Below are 14342 nucleotides of genomic sequence, written 5' to 3'. Positions count from 1 at the left end.
TTGGCAGGTTGATTCCTCCTGGAGGCTCTGGGGCGATATCTGTTCCAGGCGTCTCTCCAGCTTCTAGTGGCTCCTGGCAATCCTTGGCATTCCTTGGCTCGTGCACACCTGACTGCATCTCTGTCTCTGTCATCATGTGGCTTCTCCTCTCTGTGGGTCTCTCTGAGCCCCTCTAAATTATCAGGACGCTTGTCACTTTTTAAAAGATTTTATTATTTATTTGAGAGAGAGAATGAGAGAGAGCACGAGCAGGGGGAGGAGGGGCAGAGGCAGAGGGAGAAGTGATGGGGGACTCCACCCCAGGACTCTGGGATCATGACCTGAGCCGAAGGCTGACACTCACCCCCTGAGCCCCTCGGGTGGTCCAGGACACTTGTCATTGGATTTAGGACCCACTCTAATCCCAGATGTTCTCATCTCAAAGTCCTTCCTGCAAAGACCCTATTTCCCATAAGGCCATGCTCGTAGGTTCCAGCTTTTGGGGCTACTATTCAAACCCCCACCCTCCCCATCCATCTAAACCAGGGGCACAACCTCTCAACCTCCAGGGGACCATGCAAAATCAGCTTAGGGCAGGCATCCAACCCCCCAGGCCTGCGTAGGAGGCAGGCCCTGTGCTGAAGCACACGCACGCAGTGGGGCGGCTGGATCCTTCCAAAGGAGCTGGGAGCTCTCGGAGGGCAGTGCCCTGAAACATGCTCTAAGCCCCAAGTCCCCTGGTCCCTCCATGCCGGCTGCTCTTCCCTGAAATGTCCAGGTGGTTTGTAGAAACCGTGGTTGCAGGCCACCGCTCGGCGGGTCCAGGGACGCTGCAGACCTACCCTGTCAGCCTCAAACGTGGCCATTGTATGCCTGCCCAGAGTTCCTCTGTCGCGGGTTGCACGGGGGCCTGCTGCCTCCCTGCCTTGTGCTGGCACCCAGGTTTGGAGAAGCCGGTAGGGGAGCTGTGAGGAGCCTCAGGGCCAGGCAGTGTGGTGCAGTGATCACACACACAGCTCCAAAAGGCAGCACCAGGCCTTGGCATCCCCGGGGGATACAGCACTGCCTGTGTGCACTCTGCCTGGGGCCCCTCCCTGTGCTAGGGCTGCCAGGACAAGTCATCGCATGTGGATGGGCTTAAAACAACCCAGATTTACCCTCTCACAGTTCTGGAGGTCCCTGGGCTAACACCAAGGCATGGGCAGGACTGGGCTCTCTGGAGGCTCTCTGGAGGCTCTCTGGAGGCTCCTTCCTGCCCCTTCCCGCCCCCAGGGAATGCGGGCGTCCCTCTGCGTCTGGGCTCTGCCTTCAGAACTCGTGGTCCCCTCTACCATGTGCCTCAAACCTCCCACAGCCTCTCTGCTTTAAGGGCATCTGACAGTGCATAGAAGTCGCTCTTGGACGACCCAGGACACTGCCCGCATCTCAGGGTCCTGACAGTGATCCCATCGGCAAAGCCCGGTGTACGGGGGCATCTTTGGGAACCGTCATGTAGCCTCTGGAGCCCATCACACCCATGCTGAGATGCAGACCCTTTGTTAACTTAATGCTATTTTTCTTCTGAAAACATGAAACGAGTTGCCGATATTCAGAGGTGAATCTGTCTCTCTGCCTTCTCTTCTAGAAGTCTAGAGGTCTAGAAGATCTGGGATCTTAGGTGGGTTAGGTCTGGAGTGTGGCAGCCCCCACCTCTAGCCCCACAACAGAGGTGCCTCTGTCGTCCATAAATCAAGAGACGGTGTCTGGGCAATGGCACCAACACCTGAGTCCTCCCTGACAGGCTGCTTCTAGCGCTGGGCCCCGCCCCATGATTCCCACGGGTGAGCAGGAGCTCTCAGGGTCTCAGACTCAGTCACCTCCTCACTGTGGTGGCATCCAAATAATCTCTCATAATTAGAAAGTGTGTTCCCTTGGGTTATTGAAAGGAGCTTCAAATGATTATCCATAGAAACGAATGGCTACGGGCTTCAGGAAGCTTTTTGCAGAAGTATTCACTCCTCTCCAACAGCCGCAGGAGTGTGTTCAGAGGAAAGCTGCTTCTCCTCCAGAAGTCAGGTCCCTGCCTCTGAAACCAAACCCACCTCACTAAGCGAGAGCTCCAGACCAGAGAATGTTCTAGAAGCAGTAGGTGCCCTGACCTTGACAACTGGCTTTCTGTAGCTGGGGGCCCACTGCCTCTACCCAGACCTGGGGCCCTCTGGACTCCTGGGAGTGCCACCATCTGCCCAGCCTCCTCCGGGGGCTGCTCTACTTGAGCCAGCCGGGCTTCAGTCCACCCGCACCAGGATGGAGCACAGCTAAGCGGGAGGGGAGAGGCAGAGAAGGCCACAAAGCTGGCCCTCAAGCCCCCACTTCTGGGTGCTCCAGGTACCAGAGGAGGGCACTCTCTGCTGGTGATTTAACCCACGTGGGCACATGCCCACTGTTGACCACCAGTGTATCTGGCGGGATGAAATATCCGCTGGAACCCCGTGTGGGGACACCGTGCTGCCCGGTGACAAGCTCACTGAGTGCGGGAGGGGCTGGCCCCTGGGAGAGCCAGAGCCAAAGGAGCCAGCAAATAAGAATAAACACACACAAGATCTGCTAAGGAAATATCTATGTATCTATTCCATAAGATATTACATGGTGCTTTAGAAGATAATTATTACTTATAATTCAGTCTTATGTGTAATAACATGGGAGATATTCCGAACAATAATTTCAAGTGGAAACTAAAAGCAAAACACAGACTTCTCCAGCTGGAGGACCAAGTGTGGGTGGGCACACCCTCCTGACCCCCTCCCAGGGCAACACCACGTCCAGGGTGATGCAGACCTGGGGGCTGTGGCACTGGAGGATGCAGACAGTTTCATGGGATGCCTGTTCCGCTGAAGAAGGTTCCAGAATGCTTGCTGGAATCTCAGTTTTTGAGAGACATGAGGCTCCCCTCTTGGGTGTAAACAGGGGTTCTCCAGATGCCCCCAGCCAGTCCGGGTGCCGTGATGTGGCCAAACTCATTCTCCACGGCCAGCTGGCCTCTCCTCATGCCACGCTGGCTGTATTTGCAGCACCGCCCCTGTCTCCAGCCTGACTGAGGAGTCCAAGGGGTGGGGAGAGGCGGCCCCATGAACGGGGAGCCCCTCTACCTGCCCGGAGGGGCAGTGTCCACGAGGTGCATCAGTCCATGAGCAAGTGTCCAAAAGAGCCTCCTGTGGTCACCTGAAGCATTGTCCCAGGGCTTCCCCTGATGTGCCCAAGATCGCGAATCCGAGAAACCACCGAGGAGCCGACACCGATGCAAACACACGAGGGTTGATTTACAAGCTCGAGCTTGGGTCCAAGTGCACCCGACACAGCGGCGCAGGGACTTGGACCCCGAGGTGGGTTTCAGCTTAGTTTTAAGGGGCGGTCTCGGGGACGTCTCGGGGACCTCCAGAAGCGGGGGAGCAATTCCTCCAGTTCTGTTCTCATTCTGATATGGGGCTTCCTGCCACTGGCTTGGGCTCTGTTCTCATGCTAATAGGGGCTTTCTGGGGCGTTAAGCTGTGAGCTGTTTTCTTCCTGTAACTGAAGTAAGGTAAAGTTCAGCTCTTATTCACAGGGGCCTGGGATGGCTGGACTTGTGCTAACGCTGAACTTAAAGTGGAACGGCCTAATTTTCTCGGCCTCCACACCCCAAGACCACCTGGACCTGCTACTGAGGTGCATGATGAACACGGAGCCTAGTGCTCATAAGCCAGGTGCTTCCGGTAAAACACTTTGCCCACCCCCTGTCCATCCCCGTCCTACCTTTGCTGTGGTGCAGCGTAAAATGGTACTAATAGTAATAAGTAGTTGTAATTAATGTCCTTGATGTCAAAGTGTAAATTTTATTTTTTTTTCTTTTTTTAAATATTTTATTTATTTATTCATGAGAGACAATAGAGAGAGAGAGAGAGGCAGAGACACAGGCAGAGGGAGAAGCAGGCTCCACGCAGGGATCCCAGATCTCCAGGATCACGCCCTGGGCTGAAGGCGGCGCCAAACCGCTGAGCCACCCAGGGATCCCCCAAAGTGTAAATTTTCTAAAAAAAAATTTTTATTTATTTGACACAGGGAGAGAGCACAAGTGCATAAATGCACAAGCAGGGGGAGGGGCAGAGGGAGAAGCAGACTCCCCGCTGAGCAGGGAGCCTGATGAGGGACTCGATCCCTGGACCCCAGGATCATGACGTGAGCCAAAGGCAGACGCTCAACTGACTGAGCCACCCAGGTGCCCCTCAAGACGTAATATTGGTGACCTTTACTGGTTCCCTCTAAAATTCTTTGGATGTGTCGGTAGGAGGCTATACAGCCTCACCCTCTGTGAGCCTCAGGGGTCCCTCTGTGAAACGAGGAGCAGAGCAGGCCCCACTGGCCACCAGCCAGTGCAGGTGTAATGACCTGTAATGACCGTCAGCTGCCACAACCAGCCTGAGGTCCCCGGAAGTCCCAGGGTAGCAAGCAGGAGGTGTGGATTCTGTTTAATCACCAGAGAAGTCTTCTGGACGTTTCAAAGGCAGAGCTAATGCATGCAAATTTCCCATTGTTCTCAAAATCATTTCTCATTCAAGGGTAGAAGCAAGAGTCTGGCGCTCTGATCCTCGTGGAGGAGGAAGTGCAAAGTTTCAAACAGGAAAAGCCGCCTCTCCCTCACATTCTGGAGGGGGGGACCTTTGCGATGCGCACCCATCTGTGCAGCCTGCAGGGGGGTGAGCGCCTTCTCCGAGGGACGTCCCCCATCTGTGTGTCCAGTGGTCAGAATCTGCTGGCTGCAGGTCTGAGTGGCCGTGTGGCAGTGGGCCTGCCTCCTGGTGTCTCAGGGCTGCCCTGACAAAGCTCATGCTTCAATGCCCAAACAACAGACATTCATTCTTTCACAGTCTGGAGGCCTGACACCCAGTGTGGCATGACCTCTTCCCTCTAGAGGCCGGGGTAGGCGAGGGGCGGTGTGGGGGGCTGCTTCTGGCCTCATCCAGCTTCCGGTGCCTCCATCCCTGCCTGTTCCCAGGCTTGTGGCCAAGTCTCTGGGCTGTCACATGGCCATCTTCTCTTGTGTGCATCTGTCTCTTCCTAAACGGACCCCAATCATGGGGTTAGGACTCACCCCAATTCAGGATGTCTTTACGAAATTACCTCTGCAGAGACCCCATTTCCAAATAAGGCCACCCCCCACAGGTCCCCAGGGCCAAGAGCAGAGCTAACCACGGTTCCATGCACAAGGCTACAGAGCCTGCCTATCTCCTGTTTGGTGGCCTGACTGATGGGATGAGCCCCTGAGGGCAGCGGCAGGAACAGAGACACCATGCCACACCTGCACCCTGGCACCAGGCCCCGCTGGAGAAGCCAGGACTTCAGGACATATGAGGGCAAGAAGCCAGTTCTGTGGGTGTCGGCGTCGACCCCAGGGGCCTTGGCATGGGTTCCATGGAGCTCAGGCCTTGGACGCCCAGGAACGGCCAGGCCACCTTCAATCTTTCTAAGTTTCTTCTGGTTCCATTTGCCCTCATTACCCAGGGATCAAGCAATCCTGCCTCTTTAGAAGGAACTCTATGTGAGAGAACATGAACCAACAGTGGGAAGAGGGACAATGAGTCCTAGAAGCCCCATAGGAAAGCACTGATGTGCATGACCCGGTAAAAACTAAATCAGGTCCATGGGTTTTTAATTGGTGGAGCTGTAATAGAGCTGATGGCTCTGACCACTCCCCCTGCAGTTCTGGCCAGGGCCAGCCTCTCAGGGCCGCTGCAGCTGCTCAGAGGTCAGGGGTCAGGGAACACCAGGTGGGCAGGGTCAGAGGGCACAGGGCAAGGCCCAGAAGTGGTCAGCCCAGAACCTTACCTGGGACCAGAGGTGGGTTCCAAACAAAGGCCCTGCGGGGACGGGCAGCACAGGGCTGGCGCCCACAGAAAGCCCAGAGCCCCTGCTCCATGCCAAGGTGGGGTCCCCCAGGCAGCATCAGCACCCCTGGAAACTTCCTGGGGACACCAGCATTCCATCTACCCAGTACCTGTGAACCTGATGTTGCATGTGGGCCCCTAAAGCCTGTTCCAACCAGGCCTCAGGATGCTGGCCCGAATTTGAGAACTGCCATCTGTGGGATGCTGTTCCTCTATGGAGCCCTGTCTCCAAGGCCCAGGTGTGGGGTCCTAGGGGTGCGGCTGCTGAGCCCAGACACTGCCCACGTTCCACGGTTGCTATCCTTCATTCAGGTCAGGGATTCTGCATTGGCCCATCTGCCTGCTTACTGGGTTTCTTTGTACCCAAATCAGCACTTGCTGGTCTTTGGGGTGGTTGAAGGGTGCAGGCGGTGCAGCAGGAAGTCGGAGACTGGCCTGGGGTGGACGAGGTGTGGCCGGGCCTCAGCATTCCCACTGTGAGCAGGTGTTCCGTTCAAGGTCCGTCCACACCTCTTTTTCACGTGGTCGTGCTTTTGTGGGTGATTTCGCTGTGTTGACCGCCCCAGGCCTGCAGTGGAAGGACTCAGGGTTGGGGGATGGGGAGAACCGCTGGTGCCACGAGAGTTCCCGTGGCTCCTGAGCTACATGCTGTGGGCTAACAGGTCGGCAGAACGTGTTCAGCGAGGCGGTGTTAACCAGGTTACATACTGGGGAGTTGGTGAAAATGTGGGACTGGGGCCTCACAGGAACCCAACCCCATGTGTTCCCTGATCCTACACTCGGGGACTTTATAGCACGATTACCACCAAGGAGAATCTATGGAACGTCTCTAAGAGCTGATGAGGGGCCCTGTGACTCCATCTCCCACAAACCTGCAGTCTGGGGTTAAGGCCTGGCCCCTGGGCACTCAGGACCAGCTGCAAGGCTCCATCGGGACCAGGTGTCAGCCCAGTCCTCAGCCTCTGGCTCCCAGGGTCCACCAACGCCAGTGGAGCCCTGGGAACACTTGGGTCTCCCAGGGTCTTGTCCTCTGGTGCCTCACCCCACAGCCGTATTTAGGGGGCTCCCTCCTGACGAGGACATCTGTCTTTCACTTTCTGTAAAAGCACCCAAAACGAGGAAACACCCTTGGGCAAATTTCACGGATTTGGGGGAATGCTGGCGTCGTGCACTGTCCTGTGTCACAGGCTTCCTGCCATCCTTCCCCTTGGAATGGGCTGGCTCCTCCAAGCAAACGGCTCTTATCTGGGGCCCGGGGAAATGGGGACTGCTGGCTGTGCTCCTGTGTCTAAAGCCTGAGCTCCCTGAATATTGTTACTTATCACCCTTACCTCTTTACCCCGAAAGTGTACAGAAGGTCAAGATCCGAGCCTAGAGCCAACCAAAGTGCATGTAATTTTGGGAAGTTAATAGTGTCTAGAAGAGCAAGTGAGGCTGCCTTGACATTCCATGGAGGGGTGTGAGTGCGGTCAGGCTGGGCTGCGAGGCTTCCGCGGCTCCCCAACGGTCACCCCACAGCCAGCGACTTGTCCAGGTGCAGGGGTTGGTGAAGGTGGGCTCGCTGCTCATTTTAGAGCCAACCCCCAGACCAGCTATGGGAAGCTGGGTTGCGCTTGTAGAGCAAAACGGGCCGTTCTAAGCGACTTTGACGATGTAGAGGCGGTGACATAGCTATTCCTGTCCTTCGGGGGGCAGTTCAATATGTTATTTTTGAACTTTTTATTGTGAGAACACCGTGCCATCTACCTTCGTGACGAAATTTTAAGTGTTGCTAACAAGGCACAACATCGTACAGCAGACCTCTAGCTAATGCGTGTACCTTTCCACGGCTGTATAACAAAATATAGGTCTAAATGACACGCATGCCCCTTGGACAAAAGTCCCGGTAGAATCCTGACTTTTCCTTTAATCCGCTAGGGAGTGCACAGAGGCTGTTTAAAGGGACCCTTCCAGAAATAGAGCCAGTGTCCCTCCCGAGGTCACAAAGGTAACCTGGGAATAGACACACACTGGGAAGAGTGGGGGGGGGGCGGCCGGCCAGAGAAGCCTCAGGCTCCGGGGACTCGCCAGGGGAGCGCCCTCATCACAGAGCCAGAGGCAGACCCTGAAATGACAGGGGGTGCAGGGACACTGCGAACTGGCTCCAACCAGAGGGGGATGCCCTGGCAGAGCGGGGCTTGCACAGGACACGCCAACGCTTCCTTGTCATAGATTTCTGCAGGGTTTGGAATTTCTGACATGAGTGTGTCTCACTTTGGCAAGCGAAAAATTGATGTGGAGCAGCCCAGTGGGTTCTCAGGGCCTGACCCCACACAGCCTGGGACCCTCCCTCTCCTGCTGCCCAGCCCTGTCTCCCCCTTCCTGACCCATCCCCCTGCGGGGTCCCCCCACCAGGCCCTCAGCCCCCCGCCTCCCCCACTCTCAGGCCCCACCCCCTCCAGAACCCACCTGTCTGGTCCCAGGACGCCCCCCTGCCCCCTGGGTCCTCCACCCCCAGGGCCCCAACCCCCTCTGGACACACACACCCCCTACCCTGGGCAGCAGAGCCCCCTGGGGGGGGCCCCCGGCCATCATTAGCAACCTTGCTGTCCCCTCAGGTTTGGGGACACATCTGCCTTTGAAAGACAGCTATTTACAGATTTTTCAAAGTGGAAAATGCAGCATAGCACAGACATTTAAAAATAACATGATTAGATATATTTTTGCTATATTGAAATAAGAAGCAGAAGTGATTTATGTATCATGTCGCTTTTCAATTTTACACACAATGCGTATCCTCTGATCTGACATAAACACCAACATAGGTCTGCGGGTTCAAGATGGAACCTTCCAGAAAGCTCTGAGGTCCAGGCACCCGGGGCTCCCCTCCCGCAGGGCTGTAAGCCGGGCAGCAGTGCAAGCAATGGGAAGGTGCCTGCAGAACCTGGGGCAAGACACCAGCTCTGAGAGGCTGGAGGGCCCAGGGGGCTTCTGGGGATGATGCCCTGGCGGGGGGGGGGGGGGGGGAACGTGTGGGCGGGGAGGGTGGCAGCTGCTGCAGGGTCATGGTTTGCACCCCTCAGTGAATGGCCTCCTGCTTTTATTCCCTGAGGGGGCGGGTGGCACAGAGAAGAGCCCTGCCTGCATGCCCTGTGCTGTGACTCCGATGGCAGGCACTTGGGCTGCGGTAGCTCACCCACTACTACAGGCAGCCCTCCGGTTCCCCTCCTGGGCCCCATCCCGCCTTTCTGCGGCTTGCACTACAGTGCCCTGGGGTACCCCCGCCCAGAGCCAACATGCCCCAGGGTCCCCTGTCTCAGAGAGAGTCAGGGTACCGTCCCCGCGGTGACCCTGCCCAGGTGCCCACTCCCTCTGTCCAAGCTGCATTCTTCTCTGTCACAAAGGACTACTTGGAAGAATGTTCCAGAAGAAAAAGCCCCAGGCCCGGCCCTCCCTGGCAGCCCACATCCCTGGTGGCCCCATTGCCCGCCCCGCAGAGGCCACCTCTCCTGCCTGGTCTCCAGGTGACCTCCGTCCCTCTCTGCCCTTGGGGGCAGGACCCTGCAGCACCACTATGTCCTCTGTGTCGGGGCTCTGGGGCTCCACTTCAGGTAGTGTCCCACTGTGTGTGCCATGACATCAGAAATTCCCACAACATCAAGGGTCGGTGAGCACGTGGGCAACTATGTTGCATTTTTAAAAATAACTTATTGAAAACAAATTTTAATTAATAGACTTTCCTTGAATTCCTAGAGTTGGGCCTGGAAGAAAGTGGCTGCCCACAGAGGCTGGGGGCAGGCTGGGTAGGCCTGCCTGACTGTCGTCCTTTCCCGTTTCCCCTGCAGGCCTCGCCAAGCCCATCGGCCTGGTGGAGGGACCAGGGGGCCTGGGCCAGGGCGGCATGGCGGCCACCCTGCGCGAGGACAGCCTGGAGACGGAGAGCAAGTACGAGGAATACGGGTACAATGCACAGCTCAGCGGTCGCATCTCCCTGGACAGGACCATCCCGGACTACAGGCCAAAAAAGTGAGTATGCACCGGCCCCGAAGGCACCACCATGGCCCATGTGCTGTGGGCTCCTGGAGCGCAGACAGGTACACAGACAGGTGTCTGCCACACCTGAGACCACCCTGCCCTCTGGTGTCCATGCTTGCGGTGGCTCATGGGAATCCTGTCCACCCCGGCAAGAGCCGATCCAGGAGACTGGGCTGTGCCTGGCCGCCACTCAACGTGAGGAGCCCAGGGAAGCACGCTGGGACCCTAGGACCTGCCTCCCCCCATGCCCCCACGCCCCCATCTAAAGCTGTCTGCCTGGAAACAGACCCCCGTGCCTCCCATCCCCAATCTATCGCTGGCTGTGGCCTTGCCCTGTGGCCTCTTAGGACCGAGTCCTGCTCTGTGAGCATTGCATCCTGTTTGAAAGCTCATTAGGTACCTTGGTGGGGATGAAATCTGAACAAAATGCCATGTCAAGCGGACATGATTACTCGAATAAAGTCCCTCCGGCTGGCACCTGGGCCCTGGAAAGGAAAGGCAAGTTTGCTGGGCCAGGATCTGGCTGCACTCCTCCCAGTGGCTCCATCTGCACAAACACAGCAGGCAGCAAGGACCCTGCATCCTGCCACCACAGGTGCTCTCAGTGGTGGAGGGCAGTACTGGCTGGAAGCGGGGTGGGGGCACGGGGGAGGGCGATCCTAGAGCAAACCACAAGGACAGGGGTATGTGGAGAGTAGAGTTGTTTTAGAGACTGTGGGGACTGGGCCTGGGAGCCCGAGCAGTGTGGGAGTGCAGCGGGGGGGGGGGGGGAAGACAGCCTGAGCAGGTGCACCATGGGTGCGGGCACGGGGGGTGCACAAGTGCAGGTGGTGGCACAGCTCCTCCAGGGATGCCCCTCCAGGCCAGGCAGTAGGACTCACTGCTGACTCCCTGTGCTGAGGGGTGGGGTGCCCTGGGGTGGTCTCCTGGGTGAGCCCGCCGGCTGCCTTGGGGGTTCCCTTCACCTAGTGCTTTGGGAACAGACAGTGGGTGTGGCCTGTCTCCTGGGTACCACGGAGCTGCAGGTGAGAGGACACTGGTCTCCTATTCCTTCCAGAGCAATCCCCCTCTCTGCATGCAGACCTGGAGCGCACACTCTTGTGGCCTCAGCACATGCCGCATGTGAGAACTCTGTTTTATTTTCGTGGGTACCATCAATTCAGCATAAATGATGCTGGCTTTCCTTTTGTGGTACGGAATAAAGACTTTTTTTTTTTTTTGAGTGAAAAATACGGTTAGGTATAATACAGGCCAATTTGAAGAAACACACTAAGTGAATAATGCAGGTGATGTGTAGGTATGACAAAGTCACGGATGCAGGCTTGAGAGGCTCAGGTCTGGGATGTGCCCAGTTTGTGCGCTAAGGGTGTGCGTGTGTGTGTGTGTGAGCATGGGTGAGTGTGAACACATGTGCATGTGTGTGCACGTGCATGAGTGTGCGTGGCAGTTTCTGAGCGCTCCCCGGTGTACCTGACCTTTGGAGATTGACCTGAATGAGGTCGACTCAGCTGCTGGATCTGAGTGCCATTCCTGGCTCTGGGCTTCTGGGCCCCGTGGTGCCTTGCAGAGACCCCCTAGGCCTCCTCCAGGCTTAGTAACTCCCTGAAGGGACTCACAGCACTGGGCACACTGTGTTACTCCCAGTGTGGTTTGTTAAGGGACAGAATAACATCACGGAGGAGAAAGCATAAGGCAGGGGTTGAGGGGGCAAGAGGGAGAGTGGGTGGGAATTTCCAGCTGCCCCTCCCAGGGGTGTCACGGAGATGGTACATAACCCTCCCAGCAAGGGTGAATGGCCACACGGATGACGGGTGCCCACTCGAGCCCTGCTGTCCAGGGTTCTATTGGCCAACTGACCTTTGTCTCCAGCCCCCAGAGTTCGGGCTGACCCCGTGGCTCAGCATAAACCACGCGGCAGCATAGACTACCCTGAGTGGTAACCAACGACACTCTAGTCAGGCAGGGTGTCCCGGGAACTCACAAGTCACCTCCCCGGAGCTGGAGCTGGCAAGGGCCAGACCTTCCCTGTGCAGGATGTGGACCAGCCAGACGTGCTTTGTTAACCCCTTCCTGTGCACAGAGGTGCCCACCTCCCACACTGTGTCACTGTGAGCCTAGGGGGACTTCCAGCCACCAGCGATGCACTGGAAGCAGTAAGAGGTCGCCTGTCCCTGTTGGCGTCTCCATCTTCATCTGACAGCAGTGGTTATAGGGGAGGTGATGACCTCCAGCCCATGGGGTAAGGGCACTGGTCCTCTCACTGGCCAACCATGCCAGCCCCTCTCCTGGCCGTCCTGCTGCGTATGCACTTCCAGTGGCAGAGCACGCGTTTATAGAACAGACATGAAAATGCGTGATAGAGCCTGTTGTCTCCCTCCTGGAATCTGGTTCTCTTTCTTTGGGTGCCAGCTCCCCTTCCCACATGGGAACCCGTGGAAGCTTCCCAGTCCTGAGCAGGGCAGGTCACATGACTCAGGATTAAGGCAATTAGGGCATCATGTCCACCAGCCACAGCCACTGGCTCAGAGCTGTCACTTGGTCTGGGCCTGTCCAATCAGTGCGTCTTAGAGGTACGCAAGGTCCGGGGGCGGCGGGGGGGGGGGGGGGTTGGGGGGGGAATCAGGCTGTTAAGCCAAAGTAAAACTGCGGTAATGGGAACCTGGGGAGCTACACCATGTTACCTGTATGAGGGGAAAGCTTGGAGTTCCCACAGCCCAGCTGTGGAACCCAAGGACAAATCCAGTGCAGGGTGTGGCAGAGCCGGGGGTGGGGTGGGGGGGGTGGAGGGGAGTGGGGGGGGGAGGGGGAGAGGAATCCGGTTCCAGTGCTGTAGTAGGAGCACCTGGATCCAGCTGCTATATATGCAGTAAAGTAGATGAATGAAAAGTCCTCTAGGTTCCGTCATCAGTCGGTGTACACACACACACACACGCACACGCACGCACACGCACGCACGCAAGGTGCATGTATTTTAAATCTGCTTAAGCAGTTTGGGTTGTGTCTCCTTCTTCCTGGGGGCTCTCCCAGCTCCTCTGGTCCTCACTGCACACCGAGCCCTCAGAGCACTTTCCTCTGGCATCTCCAAGTGCTGGGGTTTGCCTAGGGGCCTGGCCTCCTCTGGCTCTCCCTCTGAGGACTGCGACCCTCCCTCCCTCCCTGGCATGGCAGACGCTCCCTCTTGAGGAGGGCTCCTCAGCCACAGTAGACCCTGACAGGAGCCATCAGTTCCCCGTCAGCCTCAGGTTACAGGAGAAGACATCAAGGCAGACGTTGACAATAGGTCTTGATTGATAGAAACCTGATCTACAGAAACCGACTAGAAGAGGCGCAGCTCTGGGGAGCTTTTGCCTCCCCAAACGGAGAACATGGGTTTCGTCTTCTGACGTGTTTATTTATATCCATTTCTTTCCCCAAAGAAACTGGGAGGCCTTGAAGACTATGCCACACACAGACCCCGCACCCCACATGCTTACGGATAACAGACTAGAACCAGCAAGAAGCCCTTCCGAGCCATAGCTGTCCTGCAGGCCCCTGGGCCTCTCTGGACTTGCTGCCCCTGGCAGATGGCATCCTGGGGCTTAGCCAGGTGGTGACAGCCCTCGTGTCAACTTGACTTTGAACATGCACCCCGAGTCCTAGGGAGACCCACGCCCTAGTGCCGATCTGCAGGTGGGGTGCCTGGCCGTCGCCCTGGGGCATATTTGAGATGGGTGTGCTGCCGAGTGCAGCCTGCAGACCAGGCACGGACTCTGCCTCAAGGGGTAGACTCTCCGTCCCTCCCCTTGGGACCGCATGGGCTTTTGTGGCTGGTCATCCAGTAGAGGAGGGGAGAAGAGAAGCAAAGGAGCTCCCAGGGCATCCACCCTGCCCGGCCCAGAGCTGGCACTGGCCCATTGGCTGTCGTGTAAGCAACTGGCCTGTTCTGAAGCTGCCATGGTGGGAGGAAGCCCACGTGTGCCGGGTCAGAGCACCCCACGGACAGGTCTGAGAGCATGTGGAGAGAGACATGCCGGCCAGGGGCCAGCTGCTGGAGCCCCTGTGACGACGGCCCACACACAGTCCCAGGCCCAGAACCACCCACTGAGGCCTTCCAGGAGCCGTGATGGGAAATCAGGTCACAGTTGCCATGATAGGGACCTCGTTGGAGGTAGTCACGTGGCTGTGGAGCCCGCAGGAGGAAGGCCGGGATGGGCTACTATGGAATGATGACTTGTGGTTTGTGATGCTAGTGGTGTTTGTGGGAGCCTTCCCTGCGGCCACACGTTCACAGCCACACTGGCGCTTAGTAGGCCCTAAGCAAATATCAATGGATGACTAGCTGAAGACACACATAAATGTATGTTCAGTCTAGGCCCATCTTAAGCTTTTAGATTGATTCTCTAAACGGCCGTGGAGCCGCCCCATCCAATGAGAAATGGCCTTGTGTTGGGTTCTGACAGGGGCAGCCCC

At 57.1% G+C, this 14342-nt stretch overlaps 1 protein-coding gene across 1 annotated transcript in view; it reads left to right on the top strand.

Annotated features, from left to right (window-relative positions):
- GALNT9 (polypeptide N-acetylgalactosaminyltransferase 9) overlaps window positions 1–14342 on the top strand; it is a 77227-nt gene that overhangs the window by 16571 nt on the left and 46314 nt on the right. The window contains exon 2 of the mRNA XM_055321853.1: window positions 9704–9884. Coding sequence (XP_055177828.1) covers window positions 9704–9884 — 181 coding nt within the window. The remainder of the gene's footprint in view (window positions 1–9703; window positions 9885–14342) is intronic.

Source organism: Nyctereutes procyonoides, unplaced genomic scaffold, assembly GCF_905146905.1.
Source record: "Nyctereutes procyonoides isolate TBG_1078 unplaced genomic scaffold, NYPRO_anot_genome, whole genome shotgun sequence".
NCBI classification, from domain to species: domain Eukaryota; kingdom Metazoa; phylum Chordata; class Mammalia; order Carnivora; family Canidae; genus Nyctereutes; species Nyctereutes procyonoides.
Note: the sequence above shows the minus strand (reverse complement) of the source record. Positions and strands in the feature narration are given on the sequence as shown.